The sequence below is a fragment of the Calliopsis andreniformis genome, chromosome 6 (assembly GCF_051401765.1).
Source record: "Calliopsis andreniformis isolate RMS-2024a chromosome 6, iyCalAndr_principal, whole genome shotgun sequence".
Taxonomy (NCBI): Eukaryota; Metazoa; Arthropoda; class Insecta; order Hymenoptera; family Andrenidae; genus Calliopsis; species Calliopsis andreniformis.
The window spans coordinates 9,350,251-9,369,031 of record NC_135067.1 but is presented as its reverse complement, the minus strand read 5'-3'; the positions used below and the strand labels follow the sequence as shown (position 1 = coordinate 9,369,031).

Here is an 18,781-nt window from a genome sequence, read left to right as displayed (position 1 = left end):
AGGCAAGTCAGTCAGTATCTACAGACCCTTGAAAACATCACGTGGAAACGTATCTGTTTCTCTAAACAGTTAGTGCTTTCAAGAAATTCAAGTGTAATTTTTTATTTTCAAAGCGAAAATCTACTGATATAACAAATTTTAATTAGATCTATACAGAGATTCCGTGGCATACGATGAGGAAGTACTTTGTGCTCTTACTGCTGTCGCTGTGCCTGATGATGACTGCGTGCAATTCTAGGACGCCTTACCCTTATGTAACTGTACCTCGTAAGGTTTATAATCCATTTTTTATCAACATCAAAGTTATAGACCCTCCCCAATGGTCACCTAAATGCCCCTTCGGTCAGAAAAAGGACTCCATGAACATATGTCGTCGACAAATCGAATATTTTAAAATCTGAGTAAGTTTTTGATATCCTTCGTGAAATTAGAAATTTGTCAAAAAATCATTTGGCTAGCTACTTTTTCTGGTAAAATGTGCTTAGTACTATAGAAAATAAAGAAGGAAGGGAGCACTAAATGCAATACACCTTCTTCAGAAAGGTTCTATCTTTTTGAGTGTGTACCTATGTGTGAAACAGAAAACAATAGTACCTACTTCTGACTTCCGAGGTCATTTTATTTCTTCAAAAATTTATTAAGAAAAATTTTAACTTAGGAAACGAGAAACTGACGAAATGAATTTCCACGATATTCAGTCTTTCGTCGGAAATTATTTAAAATTCAACTTCATAGATGGTGAATGAAGATTTGTGTCAATTTTTACATTCTCGACAATAGCGCTGAGAAATTCTAAGTAATTATGTTGATTGCGTTCACTTTAAGTCTATTACGCATATTTGTTCAATAAATATAACTATATTTTGTCTTTATTTTTTCTAATATTTAAACTACAGCTCTGTTTGTATTAATATAAACAATTGAGTAATTAAAATTAATGGTATAGAGTGTAGATTATAGATAAAATAATAGATGTTATTGTTTTACAGACTAACTGGACATTATGGATTACAGATGAATCTGTTTAGGAAGTCAAGACTGATAATGGCAAGACTTACTTTGTAATTGTGCTTACACATAATTTCATATTATAATCTAATAAAACAATTCTGTATACTTATGCTATTTTTATTCGCTAATTTTTCATTAAAAATAAAAGATTTGAAAGCAAAACATGATTTTTTAACTACAATTACAAAATTCCACATATCGGCAAAAATTACAGCAAAAACTCATACGAAAAGAAAAATAGAAGTAACGAAAAAGTAGTAAGTAGAATTTCACAATATAGTAGAATTATGCTAGTAATAAATCTAATTACATAAAAATGGAAAGAAAAAGAAAATATTACGACCTTTTGACTCATTGCATTTTGAGAAATGGAAACTTGTAGCATATTCACACTCTGATTATCAAAAATCCTCTCACGAGAAAAAAAGTAAGAAATGATGGTCAATATCAACATATCGATGACTCAAAAGCCGATACAATATCGAAGAATTTCCTCTAGAAGTACATTAGTAGAACTACTTCCTCAAAAGGGTAGTCCGCGCAAAATTTGAAGTCGATAGCAAATTCCTAAAACGGGCACTTATCTGACCTTCCTCAATATTTTACATGAACTGTATCGAATATTCATCATTCATTGACTTCAGTCTACGTGAACTAATTGGACTATTCAGGAAACAACATGAAACTGAGTTAGTCAGTAGTTGCGTGCAAACATTGGAAACATTACGTAAGAACGTTTCTGCTCCTTTGAACAGTGAGTCTTTTTGAGAAATTCAAGTATAATTCTCTATCCCAAAAACAAGGAGCATTGCTTAACAAAATTTTAATTAGATTAACACGCAGTTTATGTTACAGACGATGAGGAACTTCGTCGGACTTTTTCTGCTGTTTTTGTGCTTGATAAAAACGGCAGTGTGCCCTTTTATCCGTAAGCCTACTATTTTTCGCGGTCCGCGGACGGAGATAACTGTAATACCTGGATGTCCTCCGGGTGAAAAAATGGACGCTATGAACAAATGTCGGAAAATTATATAACCCTTCATAAATTAGTGAGTTTTTGAAATCTTTCATTAACGCTCGCATGACGAGGCTGAATTGACAATAACTCCTCTGAAGTCTGAATATTAGCGTACAACTCACTGTCAGACTAGTTTCTTGTTTCTTACTAAACTTCATTATGATAATGATAATAATAATAAAAAACTAAAAAAATAATGCAAATAAAATGAATATGTATGTACGCTTGTATGTTCGCTTTCAGGTGGAAAGCGTACATATATGTACATACATAGATGCTTTTAGTATGGGTCACGTGCGACCCTATGGGACTAGCCACTACGGTCTATCATGCGAGGATTAAGTTAAATATTTATCGAAAAATCCTTCAATTACCTACATTTTCTGTTAGAGTATGCTAGGTACGACAGCAAATAAGGGAAAAAGACGCGGACATGAAGTTAATTGTTAAGTAATAGATACATACACATATGTATATAAATTATATGTTGTTAGTTTACGAAAAATAGTATTAGAGAAAGTAGCTCAAAGATAGCAGTAGTTACTTATGTTGGACGTGTTTTTTGTTGGAAATTATTTAAAATTGAAATTCATAGATAGTACATGGAAATTTGTGACAATTTTTACGTACTCTACAACATCGTTAAAAAATACAAAACATGTAGTTATATTGACCAGCTCAACTTTGAGTCTATTACATAGATATTTATGACACTTGTTCGATAAAGAAGGAATTATTGAAGTATTGTTTTCGTTAAACTATATTTTTATCTTCATTTCAGATATACGTATAGGTTTGTCTAGTAATATAAATAAAAGAGTAATTGAAATCAGTGGAATAAATAGAAGTTTTATGTTGTTAACTTACAGAGACACGATAGACACAATGGATTACAGGTGAATGGATTCAGAAAGTCATAACTAATCGAGGCAAGGCTCATTCCTTAACTTTGTTATTTTATGAGCAAGTAAATATATCTTTTTATGGAAAGATTTAATGGTCTATGTTATGATGTAATAAAATAATTCTATAAATACTGTTATTCTTCTTCATCAAACTTTTGAGGGAAATAAAAGATTCAAAAGCAGAACATTGATTTTTTACTCTGAATTTGGTATTGTAACTCATCGAACTAATAATCGAACTTGTACAAGAATATTTTAACTAAAAATTGAAATTTAGTTATGTATTAAAATTCTATGCATGGTATTGCGAGTCTTTTGTTCTAAATTGCACGATAACTACAAATCTTGTAAGTTCAACAGTGCTTTATTTTTTGTTGTGAAAAAATATTGATTTTGTGTGCATTCTTTTCCAACATGATTACTAAACAATTAAGTTAAAACTATACAACGGGAGAAGCTTTTTTTAAAATCATCTAGCTATTTTTTTAATTATTTGTTTTTTACTTACTCTCAGATTTTCCATAGTAAGTTGGTCCATTCATGTACTCTAAATGGGTAGTGCACTTCGTTTTCGAGTTAATTAAATTCCATTTCATATTCCTTCAATTTTTTAGATTTCTCTTTGTTTCTAAATCTGTCTTTTATGAGAAAAAGTCTGCAACAAAAACTTATTCACTGAATTAATACATGACACAATGAGATACGAGCAATTCCTACGAGGAAAGTGTTAATCCACACAAGAATTTTGTGTATAAAATGAAAACTTTTTTAAACTATAAAAGTATCTATTTTTTCAAAAAAACATTACAAATAAATTAAAATATTTAGACATTCTTGAATCAAAATTTAATTAAAAAATCATAAGAGCTATTTGATATTAAAACTACACAGTTAAAAATATTTGGCTTTGCATTTTCACAAAGAATCTATGTGTAATTTTAGGTATGTGTGAACCGCGATTAATTGATCGCAACTCTAATTTAACCCGAACTGAATATTTTACGCAACTCTAATTCAAATCGCGATTTTGCCAATTAAGGGTGGTCAAGTCATACAATTACTATATACTACTAAATACTACTACTACTATAAAACTACAAATGAGCATAGTGACAAAGTAGCAACAAGAATGACTCCCCATTCAAGGATGGCGAGCCATTAGTAGTTTCCCATTCTTGCAAGGACTCTTCGGCATAGCCTCTTCTTTTCTTCGGGCTGTCCACCCAGCTGAAACTTAAGCCTAGGTGCTCAAGACTCCCAAAAATCGAGAAAACACTAAAGTTCTCGAACTCAGGCACATCACGAGCACATGACCAGCAATTTCGTGGGAGTTCAGGACTTCCAAGGAACTACTGTTCGTGCACACGTACAGAATCTCAAGCACAACGTTCGAACCTATCCTTCCGATCGCGACTCAGCGACCCTAGTGCAATGTCGCTGAATTTAAAGAACCAAAGGAGAAATTGGGGCAATGGCATGCTCCATTGCGCCAGATTCACTTCGACTCTTCAAATGGATTAATCCCAGAAACAAGCCACCAACCAAGAATACGTCTATCCGATCAGAGAAACTGTGATGACCTGTTCTGGCCCTGCCTACTTACATCTAGCATTCACACCAGAAGGTAAACTACCTGCCTATCTCTCTCGTATATTTAAAAAATCGCAAAAAGACAATCACACCAACAACCCTCGGCCCCCCACCCCCGCCTCTTTCACTCCACGGTTCTCACACCTGACACCCGGGTGCAAGGGCCTACACTAGAGAGAACATCCCGGGATGTCTCCGTCACCCGAGTTTGACACACAACAAGCACACTCTAAAGTACGTACCATTATCCTGAAATCGACTGGCAAAGGCTAGTGACCATTGCGTGTTTTATATAAATTATAAGAAAACGAGTAATAATTTATAAACTAATAGCTTAAATTCAAGTATGATACAATTACTTGAATTGATTTGTAACATAGTAACTTTTTTATTATGTTGTATGTCGATGGTTTAATGCATAAACGATGTATGTCCATTTGTGGTCAAATTTGAGATTTTATAATATAAAACATATTTATAATATAAGATTATAAACTTGACCAAAGGTGGACATGCAACGTTTGTACGTTAAGCGATCGATGTATGAACTAAGCACATACTATTAAAATTTGATGTACATATCCCATAAGGTGTTAACTATACGTATCAAACATAGCAAAGGAATATGTACATTGTAATGCTACTTATTAGATAAAGAACCGACGCAGTTCCACTACCTAACCACACACACACGCAAAGTGGAAAATACGTCGTGCATGATACATTAACACAGTACCAGTCGCTAAAACATAATATTAAAGTCTTAAAAACTAGATCATCGTGCCCCATCGCTTCCACCCACTCAAGTAGCACCTGGGCACGTGAATGAGTCGAATGCAATGAGTACGGGATTGGTACCTGAAAATCCTAAGCTAAAGAAATTATTAATACAGAAACTCTAACGGTGTAATTTCTCGTATCACCTTTAATTTAAATAATTGTAATATATAAAAACTTTCTTGACAAAAAAATAACTCTAATCTTTATATATTTGACTAAAGAATGACTCTAATGTTATTCACTTTACTATACCAAAGACTCTACTCGAAATTCTCTTTGTTCAGAAAATGAGACTATTCTTTATTGCAAGTACATATTCTGGTTCAGAAATTTTAGAATTTTGAATAGATTTCGAGCGATTCCGTCGTCAAAGTATAGTTTCTAAAAAAAGGAAAATTGTGGTTCATGCTTATTACTTGACAACGAAATCTACTCCTCGCGGAATGTCTTCTTGCACATGAAATAAAATATATGATCTCTTCCGAAAAGATCGAACTTTAATAAAAAGACTAATATTTTGAAAATTCCTTGAAAACTTTAAGTCTATTATATTATTTTAATATTATATGTAGTACCTATACTACTTTATTATATGTATTACTACATGAAAATTATATCCTCCATACTTCTCCTTCATTTTCATAGACATATCACTTTATTAATACTCATCCTAATATAGTTTCAATCAAATAGAATATTCATTTAATTGAAAAACGCGGCGTACAAGAAGACCCTAACCTGAGCTAAACAAATATATTACACAAAAACAAATGTCACTACTCACGAGTATAAATCTATACGCGTGATCACTATGCTCACAAAACAAAAAAATACAACCAGTCACCCGTGTCGCTTCAGACCTTTGCGTCCTACGACATGATTGAATGACTGGAGGAAGCAAAAACATGCGTTACCTTAACACCCACGGAATGACGGCAGCTCGACGAATTACCCAGGGGATGTCTGCTGGGTCTGAAACAAAATAACCAAAATATTAGAAAATCATTTTTCAAAATCTCAAATTTCTAAATTTGCAAACCTCTAAATTTTAAACTTCCAATCTGAAACTCATTTATTTAAAGTGTCATTAAAGTAAAATAGTACTTACATTATTCTTCACGTTCCGGCGCCATGAAACCAAAACGAAGATATTATGCAGCAATCCCTTTCGTTTCGTTTCCAATACGAAATCTGTAACAAGAAACACATAAATTCAAAATAAATATATTTAGATGTAGATAGACACTAATATGTAATCTAATATAAACTGTATGTATAGATAACAAAATACAATCACGAAAATCAATGAAAATTTTGTTGAAATATTGATTAAATTCTTAATAGAGAATTACTGAATAATAATGTTAAATGTTAATTAATGTTAATGTTAAATTAATTCAATTTAACTAATATTAAATTTGACTAATGTTAAATAGAATTGCTTAAGACATAAGAGTAAGCAACAATAATAAATACAAGTAATTCGATGTTAATAGATACTGTAGGTATACTTACACTAATATTTGCAAGGTTACCAAGCCGTCTTATCCTTTCGAGATGAGTAAGATTTTATTGCTTTGAAAATTCCAAAAGCCACTAATTTCTGTATTTTGAATATTTACAATCCAGGAACTTCTACAGAAGCCAGATACCTACAAAGGTAATAAAATCATAGAACCTAACTAAAATAGTAAACTAATTCGCTCATACTCTATTTCACAGCACTTTATCGACATTTTCCGTACGTTAAAAATCTGCGTGTCCATTAATCGAAAATCAGGTTCGAATATTTCACAATATTCACAGATATATTAAAAGATTTATATAATTTTCTTACTCATAACACGAAAAAAGCTAATATATTTCAGAAGTATGCAAAAATCCTATAAATTCTGCAATAATACAAAAGAAAATAGTAAAAAACTTACTTTTGCGCTGAGTTCTTCAGTCCGGCGTCCTTTCATTTCGAGGAGAACTGCGTGCGCAGCTTCGAGAATCGCAAGAATCTCGTTCGATTTGCGTAGTCGATCATGCACCTATGATATAAAACACAAAATATGTACTATAAAAATTAGTAATACATACAGGAGACTATCTATATTTAACTCTAAAAACTGTGAGAACATAACAACTGTCTCTAAAACACATCTTAAATTAATGACTTCTATTAATATCTGTAAAAATGTCTTTTGAATGTTTCCGCCATTTTGCTATACGTTATCCCTTCTCTGGAGGATCTTCTATCCTCCTTCCCACACACACGCACACATAATTCTCGCGGAAAATATATGAAAATACTGAAGAAAATAGATGATATATCAACTAAACTTGACTACAAAAGATATCTAAGTGGAAACTCGAAATGTGTTACATCTACATGAATTTATTAAAATAAAAGACAATATTATCTTAAATGTGTCACTGGGTACTTGGACGATTGAGCGTCAAAGAACCGAAATTTTTTAAACAAGTATTATACGTAAAAATAACCGAAGCCATTACAAATTTTTCGATAAATCAATGCTACTATACTCAAATTAAGAACACATACCCTTAGAAGCAGTTGATAACCGCCAAAAACAGGATTAAACATGTTTAACATTGGGAGAGGTGCACACGTCCGACCAGCAGCGCGTTCCAAGCAGAAATGACGGCGCGCGCAGTTCGAAATACAAATATGGCTGCCGAAATTGATAAATGGCGGGAGAGGGTACGCATTCGAATGCAAAACTGGCATTACATATTGTTAATAACAATTTGTTATTAACTTTGTTAGAATTGCAAGATTAATCGTACGAAGAATAATTTGTGAAAAGTTAATAGTTTCCACATTTATTAACTAACAATTGTAAATGTTAATAATTTGCAAACGTCACTGTGTACTATTATTATTAACAATATACGGACCAGATATTCTTGATATGATGATTATTTTATAGAAAGTATCAACTTTCGCAAAATATTGTTCGTTAGATCAGTCTCAAAATTCCTTTTCTGATTGGTTCCCCTTCTTCCTCAAGACTGTATAAATACCGCTGCAGGAGCACGAGTTTCTCACTTGCCGCGGGTCCTCCGGCGGGTGCGGACCTCCCTGGGGATCCTGGAGGGACTCCTGGGAGCTGGACCTCCTTGGACCTCGGATCACCCTGGGCATTGGACCACCCATGACCCCCGGACTTCCCTGACCAGTGGTCATCTTGGACAATCACTGAGTTTTTGCTCAAATTTTGAACTCTACTACTCATAGCGCTGCACTCTTATTTGATGCACAGCTGCTAACATTGAGTGTGACACAAAAATGATAATTAATTTTAGAGCCTCAAAAGTAAGGTACAAAGAAAAGCATTGCTAGTCTAGTCTATCCTGTATATTCGTCTGTGATGATACTGTTAAAATACGTTTCTTTACCCTTTATCGGTAACAATGCTTGAAGAGATATGCACTTTTTCCATTAGATGGCATATGTAATTCATTTGAACTGGGATCAGAATAAGTTGAGATTTTTCAATTTTATTTTTAAATTGAATATATGTATAAAATTGAATGTGATATTAATTCTAAAATATTACTTAAATAAAATAATAAAAGAAAAGTAAATGTGAAAAAGGAAAAATTGTTTCCGCCCGGGATCGAACCGGGGACCTTGTGCGTGTGAAGCACACGTGATAACCACTACACTACGGAAACTTCGATGTAAGTCGTGTGTTTAACATCAAATTTCAAATCGAGTCATAGTCTATTTATCAAAATTATACGTATATATTTTTTGTATGCATAACAGTATAAAAATGGTCTAAAATATAACACGTTTATACCTTCAATATGTATACATTTTGAACTTGAATATGAACTTAAATTTTTCAAGTTACTCTAAATATGTAATTTATATAAAAGGTAATTTAACCCAAGAATAAAGAAAAGCGAGACTGTGTGGTAATCAAATATATGTCACATTGGATATAAAAATTATAATACACAAATGTGTCCTTGGAAAATTTATAAAAAAATCTTGTTACTAAATTATCTCACAATTTTTAAGTAAAAACTATCTCTAAATTCATTTGTAATATTTATAAATTATAGGATTTTGTTTGACTTCCGTTGTAGTTCAAGTCTACATGGACCTATACTTGGAACACATTAAACAAAAATGTATTTACTTGAAAGTTGTACTCAAAATAAGAATTGTTATTTAATATACAAAAATTAAATAAAAAAATATTACACAAAGAAGCATTGATATGTCAGTTCCAGCAATAATAATGTTAGCATTAACGTTCCTAACTCATTCGGTATTTTTCACATCATATTATGTACACTCAAATATCATAATTTGAGGACATTAATCTTTTACAGGTATTTATTGCATCACATTTGATGTGATTATAATATATCAGTATACTATTGAAATACTCAACATAATTCTTTAACATAAAACACTAATTATTTACTATTAATGATGATCATTACTTGCGACGAAGATTTGACTTACCGATACGTTATTGAATCCAGAAGAGTGTTTAAAAAAAAAAAATTAGTGTAGTTTTAATGCCAATAGCAGAACAAGTCGCTCTGTTAATTATCTTGAGACAAAATATATCGATATTGTCATTGCACGTGATACACTTGAGTAGCACCGTAAGAAGCGACGAGGTAACGAAAAGTAAACAAACATTGCTACGTGTGTCGATCTAATGATCGGAACGTAATTCCACTACAGGCTACAGACATTGCAAAATGGGCAGAAAAGTGATCTACGACAACGCAGACAGTGATAGCTCAGACGACGAACGAAAGAAAACTGTTCGAGAGGAACGAAAGATTCGAACGAAGAAGAAAAAACGTAAGAGGGATCTGACAGACCTACATCAGAGGCTATTCAAATCGAAGAAGGTATCGATGTACACATTTGTTATGACTATTGAGAGAGTTTGACTACTAAAGCCATATATTTCCTTTTAAATCTGTAAATTTCGTTTGACTATAAAATTCAATCTAGGTGTATGTGTTCGTGTGTGACAGTAGCAACATTTCAATGCTTTATCGTACGTTTGGTTATGTTGGATTAATCGATACGTGTCATCAAGTATCTTAATTAGTTTAAGAACGATATTGTCTTATGTGGATTATATAATTAAGTTAATATTCTTTTGAAAATGTATGAAGTATTTAATAAAAATCGGAATATCTATTTGGTTAACACTTGGATGTCATAAATTGAAATAGACAGATCCGTAAGTTAAAGCTAGGTACGCGTCTCCTAATGTAATATCGATAAATCGAATGAAGCATTAGATAAAGAGAGCGAAAACAACAACAATATTGTCCTTTTCTACTTTCCGAAACTATTCTCTGAATAGAAATACTATTATTTTTTTAATTATTGTTACAATAAATAAAGCTCTTTAGTATACAACATGAAAACCTGTATTTATAATGTAACACTTTAAAGTTGGTCTCTCTAGCACTGTCGAAATTTTGTAATAACATTTTTCAGCAAAATAGGAAACCAAACATCTTCTGGCAGAGTAATTTCGTAAAGCTTTTACACCATTTTGCGGATATACGGGAGGAATATGTATATTTTTCAAAAATTTGACCTACCTTATATGTTTTTTCCTCGATTATTATTTGCACTAAAATTCCTTCCAGAACAAAGAGACGAAGATCAAGGGCAAATTAGATAAGCCGCGAAATTCAAAAAGGATATGTAACAGAATCCTTCCAAGACCTGTAAGAATAACAAATTATTATGAAAAGAAAATAACTATTAGAAAGTGTTTATAATGAAATTAATTTTTATTTCATTTTAGTTAATCGGCATATATAGAAATGGTGCTGCAGGAAAAGAAATACGAAGATGTATGTATTAATATGATACGTATTTTTTGTTTATAAATTCATTAACTAATTGATATAATTATTTGCAGCTCAAACGAAATTATCTTCGAATGACACCAATGATGCTCGTTTACAAGGAAATGTGTTAAAACTTTTACAGGGCTATGACTCGAAATCGAAGTAAGTGAAAATTATACCAGAAAATTAACAAAAAAATAGTAATAATAAACTGAACTTAAAGTTGAATTAAAAAAAACGTTAAAATTGATTTTTTTAAAATGTGAATTTCTATAAAAAATATTTTATTCTACATTTTTTTGTTCCACTTTTAATAAGAAGTGTTGATCTTCATTGAGTACAATTGTAATTTAAATGCTTTAATTTAAAAAAAAAAAAATAATTGTTCTAATTAATTTTGTTTAATTTTTTGGAAGTATTATAGTGGAAAATAATAGTGAAGAAAACTGCAAAGAGTCATTACTTGATTCTGCTATTCAAAATATGTTACACCCAACTCCACCTGGAAATGAGTGCTTAAGTCCAGTTTTGGGTAAAGTGGATGGGTAAGTCTCAGGTAATTTTCAGTAACTCTTTTCACATCAAAGATTTAAATTATTAAAGAAAATCCAAAATTGTTATGTAAAATGAATTAAGAAATTATGGAGACATCATTTATTTTTCATAGAAAAAAACGATGCCAAAAACATGATTATGTAGAAACAGTTGACCCTACAAATTCCGTTGGACTTCCGCAAAAATCACCAGAAAACAGAAAGAAAACTAATCCTGAATCTTTTCGTTATTCTGCGCTTTCGCGATATCAAGAACTTTGTGCTACAGTTGCTTCTGAAAATATAGAAGCGCATAACTCTTTAGATCAACTAATAGCAGGTACTTTTTTCTACTTGCAGTAAAATTTTCGTAATTAATTATCAACTTTTGCTTTTTACAATGTACAGATCCTTTGATAACTGTAAAAAAAGGACTGAGGAGCATGTATGCTGAAGCATTTCATAGTCAATTCTTACGAGATATGATCAAACGTGGCACACTATTAAATGAAAGGGAAAATTCACAATCTTCGCTTCAGAATGATATTCCTTCAGAAAGTGCATACTGCCCTTCTGACCTTTTAATTCATAAAGAAACCGATAAAGAAGAAAATAATTCCCAAGAACCTGAAAATTTATTTTTGGCGCCTGAGCCAGGTTTCTGTTTGAATGGGAAAAGAAACAAAGTTTCCAAATCGCATTTATTATTTGATTTATCGCTGTTAAACGGAGTAAATAGACCTGTAGAAGTAGAAAATACTATAGAATTGGAACAGATGAAGAAACTGAGTGACTTAGAATCTGATGATGATTTAACTGATTTCACGTCTCTCGATGTGAATCGTGCTAGTACTTCCACGTGTAAAGATGACAGTAACACATGTTTTGAAGATTTTATTCCTGCTTACTTGAATAATACCGAAAAGGCAGAGAAACAAGATCGAAATAAGCACGTTCTCTTCTTCACAAATCAGGCAGAAATATCTAACGATATTACTATTAGAAAGCTAACAAAAAATAAGACTCAACACAAACAATCAATGCATTCATTAAATACTGCAGCAAAGAGATATTCAGGAAAACACATGCTGAAAGCTTCCAATCAAATCAAAGCAAAGAATTTAAAGCATATTCCTGCAATACTTCGAAGACGCAATAACGCTGCAACTATTAACGATCAAGTGAATATATTTCAAGAGTCAACCAATATCAACGACGAATCCCAAGAGGAACTATTTCATTTACCACCAAAACAAAACATTCTTTTCAGTTCAGATTTAGTGAAAAGAAATGTAGATGAAAAATTAAAACGATTGGAAACGACGGCTGCAGCAAATGCAATATTGAATGATATTGGTACAGAAGATATAGAGGTTCAGACTTGTGTAATAGCTTCGCCGAGTCTACGCAATGATGAAGTACTCTTCATTAAGAATTGTCCGCAAATAGATTCCAAACAACAATTACAAAATATTAACGCTAACAACATTTTTCCACATAATAGTAAGAAAAATGGAAATCCTGCAGTACAGAAAACTATAATGTTTACGAAGAAGGATTCACGTAACATAAGCCACTGTTTGCACCTAAACAGTTTAATTTCAGATGGAGCATCAGAAAGTTCTAATATCTGCGTAGTGAGGAAAAACCATCCTCAGCAGCAAGAAAAATCTACGAGGAACGTTTGCACGATGCATAGAAATTGTCAGAAGACATCGGCAAGCTATTATCGACCGTTTCATTGCTCGCAAAATTCTGACAACTCAAATCACAACAGCCAAACATTTAAGAATTCAAATGTATCGCAATTAGAAAATGTACAGGTGCGGCAAGAACCCGCTTACGAGAAAGTATTATTAAGAAAGGTGCAACAACATCCTAAGTACGAAAATAATAAAAAATGTCATGATAAGGATGAAAAAGTTTGTTACGTAGTTTTGGATCGTTGCAAGAGTTTCAATACTTCAAGTTGTTCCTCTGACAACAGACCAACTAAAATGAAAAATCCTCGAATTCAACAAAACAGACGATGCTGTGAGGAAGATATTAGCAACGTTGGTATATTGAAGGGTGTGCAGAACTTGCAATTATTACCCGTGGAAGAGCGTGAACCACAAGTGAGATTTACCAACAGTCAGTGCATAGGAAATACTGTGGTGCTCGAGGAGCAACCAATTAAGTATTTGGCTGTTGAGAATGATTCTCAAGCCCAGAGGATACCAATATACGTGCAAGATAATCGTCACGTAGCCACCGTTGATAACGTAGAAGTAATTAACCCTAACGTTAATTATCACGTTGTGTCATGCCCCAAGGAATCAGACCAAAAAATTATACTTGTTCCGGCACGAGAGCAGAACAATGTAGTTTACTTAAAGCAGCAAGATTTGAAACATTCGAACATTTCTTACGAAAAATGTCCGCATCCCAAGAAAGTGGTTTTGTATCGACAAGGATGTTCGTCTAACACACAGTGTGTTGAGAATTCCTCGAATCTCTGCGAGATTCACGTCCCGAAACAAAATCTAATAGAAATTAGAAATGATAAGTGCGAAGACGTCGCGATTAACTTGCAAAAGGCGGATGATAGCATTAATTGGAAAAAGCAACGTTATCGATCTTCACATGGTAATATTCAATGAGTAAATTTGTCTATACACATTGCACTAATAAAAATTTATTAACATGTTGAGTGATGCGCCAAATACAAATCATTTTTCATTAACATAGTTTGGGTCACTGTTGGTTCAAGTTTTTGCATTGATTACGTACTCTTTTTGGTCAATCTGACCGATGATTCACGCAGGACTCAATGTGTTAATAATTATATAATCTAATTTCCTAATAAAGATCGTTTTTTTGGTTTTATAGAACATTCGCTTGTGAACGATGCTTATGTGAGAAACCAAGCAGTATTTTACCGAAAATGAGACTGCTAAATATCTCAATACGTACAACATTTATTGCGTATATTTTTTTATTATATTTCAGTGAGGTACGTAAAAATAAAATTATTTATTATGGGTTCTTTGCAATAATTAAAGTAAGCATTTTCGATCTCTGTATTCAGAGAAGAGATTGTATTAAATGCTTTCCACAATCTTCTAGATTTGTATGTTTATTAAAATTAGAAAATTTAAACAAAGAAACAGAGATCATCTTTGGATTATGAAGTTCTGTTTTAATGCGATTATGATCATTAAAAATATAAAAAAAGTAATAATTTAATCTTCGTACGTTACGTATGAATTGAATCAAATTGTAATTTTCTGTTTATTTAAAGAATATTCAGATGTTTGATACTATTGTTCTTTGTACACATTTCCTGGTATTAAAAATTTAATTTTTGACTAATACGATTTTCCTTTTTTACCTTCTATGGCTAACACGTACATATATTTAAACAGTTAAACACAAATTCGAAAAACATTAAAAAGCTGAAGTTAAACTTACCCTTTAGATGCAAATTGAACTCAATCACAATGATTTTTAATGTCATTTAATCAATAAATTCATTCATAACCACTTTAGCACCTTTTCTTGCTCACATCGTCCGTTTCCATCTTCTCTGTCTTTCGTTCCACATTTTTCGCGCCAATTACGAAGTTTCGGAATGCATAGTGGCGCCACCTATAACATTCAAAATAATCAATTACATAATAAATCAATATAACCGTACGCGTATTTAAAATTGTAACAATCTCAAATATAAATTTACATTATTTTTTAATTGAAATATTAATTATCAACTAATTAATTCAACTAAGAAAATTTTGTAGTAAACCTTTTTAAGTTTGAATGATCGAAGTGCCACCTGTTAGCAGATAGTTAAACGTATACTTGGCGGTAAATGCATCACTTTCGTGTCCCTCTTGCAAAAATTTATATTCTCTGTGTTATATCTTCTGTATATCACTCAAAAACTTTCTTCGTTGTCACCAAAAGTGTTTTAATGTTCCATCGACAATATTTTTAGCGAGGAAGAAAGAATATACGAAGTTTGCAGATGGAAAATCGGTAAGTTCTCAATTTCAGCCTTAATAAACATTCGGTATATCTGCACTCTCGAAGTGCCACGTCTAAAAAGAGACATCGCTTCCTGACACTGTTTTCGATTCATAATAATAAACTTAACGAATCGCGATGGAGAAAATAACGGTGCAGGTAATATGCTACAAACAGGATTAACTGCTAATAATGTCGCGCAAAACTGGAAAGCGAACGAATAATTGCGACTCGTTTTAATCAAGCCCAGGTAACATTTTACAGGCGGGCAACGTGAATTACTGCGTTAATATATTTTATGTCTCATTATGCCGGAAGTGCTGGTTTATTTCACGTCGCATAGCAATAATTAGATGAGTCCATTATATTTTCGAAGTTGAAAAGAAATATATTATTCCTGATAGAAGCTCTGCGAATCGAATTGAAAGTGACCGTCTACTTTCGATATATGTATGAATGTGTAAGTGCACGCGCGCAGGGAAACGATTTCCATCGAGAAAAACATAGACCGATAAAGAAAATCGTTGCCCGTGACAGTGGCACGTGTAAATCGGAAGAAAAATAGTCGGCTTTCTCCTGGACCTGGTAATATTAAATTGTATTCCTATGGGTCTTCGAGTCGATGGGGTGGAATCGCAGCGGGAACGATGGGGGTCTGAGATCAGTAACCAATATTTAATCAACTTTCCAGGAGAATATTATTCTCCGGACAAATCAAGGACATATGTATCAGACCGCTAAGGGGGGTTGACGTTTCTCTGTATTGATATAAAAGACGAAACTTGCGTTTACATGAGTGTGCACGCGCGCGCAACCGTATTGCTTCCATTGGCGTACTCACGGAATCAATTTTCGAACTATTCGTTTCCAATATGTTAATTCTACGATTCTTAATTAAAAATTTATGCTATTATGGAAACTATTGAAACACTGTTCACGTGTTGTAAAATAAAGAACAATTGTTAATCGATTTTTTATTCAATCAGTTGTAATAAGTTTGTTGAATACTGTATAAAAATAGTTACAAATTTAAAAATGAACCACTTGTTAAATTTCTTTCGAATTGTTCAGAGAATTTATTTTTGAAATATGCATTTCAAATATTTAATGGTTTATTTTTTATGTAACCACTACTGTACTTCTTACTATTTATTCATTTTTTATTATTCTATTTTTTTTTAATTTTTACAGTTTCTGTATAAAAAATTGTAATACTAATAATGTTAATAATTTTACAGGTATTCGTAACTAAATTTATTCTTGCAAATTATGAAGAAATTATCGACGAGTCTGCGACAATGGAGAGCCCGTTCCAGTGTGTTCTCAGTATACACAACATAGACGCTTTGGTGTTGTGTGGCACACTACGAATGTTCCGCGTACCGTGGAAGAGAATTCTCCTGGGACGAGACACGGGGAAGAGGGTTGAGCACCCGGACTGCTCTCATCGTGGCCCTTTCGTGAGAACAAGTGCGAAACAAGTGTCGCACAGGTTAGTACCACCTATCTAAGGTCCAACCCCCTCGTGTCATGTTTAGTCATGTAGTTTCTCTATCCGGAGATAAATCATACTTCATACTCTATTTTCTCTTTATCCGTCATTTTCGTTCCAGTGAATGTTTGTGCAAATGGTCAAACCAACACGTGTTGGTTCTTAAGATATACTATTCCTCTATTGTTAATAATTATATTCTTTATTATGGTGGGAAGTATTTGTTTAGTGATAGAGTTATATATTCTTGTAAGCTAAAGTCAGGGATTTATACTTTAATTTATTTACTTGTGGAAGATACTCATTTTTTGTAATTGTGGGGCTACTTCAAAGTGACTCAAATTTTGCTATAATACTGAATAGATAAGACTCTATCTACATTCAAATTTTGAATATTTTTAAGTTCCATCAAATGTAATAGCACAAGTAAAGAACATCAACCTTACAGAGATCAGAAAATTATTCACCAAACATAGTATATACTCTCAAAAACACCATCATCAAAATAAAACCTAAGCTCCAAGTAGCCTCAGCATCGGTATCAAACTTATTTATTATATCTCCAACTCAAGAAACTATACGATCAAGATAAAATCTCTGCCTCCAAGAGCAGGCATCAAAACTCCTCCAAGTCTCTCTACATGGACCCCTACACCTAGCACTGGCAGTCAAGTATCAGTAATCACGTTAATGACGTCTAACATCATTAGAGCCAGATAACCAAGCTCTCGTACCAAGACATCCGCAGAGGACACAAGCGTAAACACATTGGAGGGTTACTCAAGGCTGGTGGAAGCGTGGTGTGCCCCTGTCCAGCGTCCTGTCCCTGAATCGATCGTAAAATCGAGACCGGTAGAGGGGTAGCATCATCGAATGATAGCGTTCATTCGGCCTGATGGCTGTTGGGGAGAGATCTCGTTCAGGGGTGGCGTACGGCTGGGGGTGAGCAGAGAGTCTAGCGAGGGCGGTGACTCTTGACGCTCTGGGCTCGGGGGTGGGCACGCGGATCGACGAATCAGGATCCAGAAAGCGGCAGACAGTGACCAAACCCGTTTCCCCGTAACTGGGATCCGGCCACACCCCCGTCGTGCACCCTCTCTCTCTCGGTTATTGAATTAAGCTTATCATTTGATTTTGAGGAGACCCACCAGTCGGTCGTCTCGGGCTCTCTTAAGCGGGCCGAAAAACTTCTTTCTATCCGCGGTATAATCGCAATAATTTGATATCGCTGATCCGATTACGCGTCATAAGCCGCTATCGAGCAGGCGGCAGCCGCCCGTTCCCAAAGCTCTCGTTCGCGATCATAGAATTACGCGGCGCCGCTGCACGGCCTCTTCTGCCCGATTATCCGTGATTTCGTGGAAAGAAGCCGCGCGCTACTTGGGCCTGAAGGAACAGCAAGGGCCCGCAGGTGCGCGCCCGCGCGCTCCAATCCCTCATCTACCCTTTCTCGACCTCGCGACACGTCTAATCGAATCACCATACAGACTCCTCGAACCACAATACGGTGAATGGAAGACACCTGGAGCAGACTGTCATCAATTTCGCTTCATCACACAGAACCGACTCTGGTACATGTCATCAGGAT

At 33.7% G+C, this 18,781-nt stretch overlaps 1 protein-coding gene and 1 non-coding gene across 2 annotated transcripts; one reads left to right on the top strand and one right to left on the bottom strand.

Moving 5' to 3' along the window:
- Positions 1 to 8,918: 8,918 nt before the first annotated feature.
- On the bottom strand, positions 8,919 to 8,991 carry Trnav-cac (transfer RNA valine (anticodon CAC)). The gene has a single exon. It is a non-coding gene; the product is annotated as a tRNA-Val (tRNA).
- Positions 8,992 to 10,041: 1,050 nt separating this feature from the next.
- LOC143180063 (uncharacterized) lies at positions 10,042 to 14,702 on the top strand. The gene is made up of 8 exons (XM_076379589.1): positions 10,042 to 10,197; positions 10,957 to 11,037; positions 11,118 to 11,166; positions 11,235 to 11,325; positions 11,580 to 11,708; positions 11,831 to 12,036; positions 12,105 to 14,324; positions 14,568 to 14,702. Exons 1-8 carry the CDS (start codon positions 10,042 to 10,044, stop codon positions 14,624 to 14,626), a joined length of 2,991 nt encoding a protein of 996 aa, XP_076235704.1. The 3' UTR covers positions 14,627 to 14,702.
- The last annotated feature ends 4,079 nt before the right edge of the window (positions 14,703 to 18,781 follow it).

Excerpts from the sequence above, each read along its gene's own strand:
- LOC143180063 (XM_076379589.1), top strand. The coding sequence starts at position 10,042 with ATGGGCAGAAAAGTGATCTACGACAACGCAGACAGTGATAGCTCAGAC. Across the intron at positions 11,167-11,234 it reads AGGAAAAGAAATACGAAGAT|CTCAAACGAAATTATCTTCG; the intron begins GTATGTATTAAT and ends AATTATTTGCAG. Across the intron at positions 12,037-12,104 it reads TTTAGATCAACTAATAGCAG|ATCCTTTGATAACTGTAAAA; the intron begins GTACTTTTTTCT and ends TACAATGTACAG.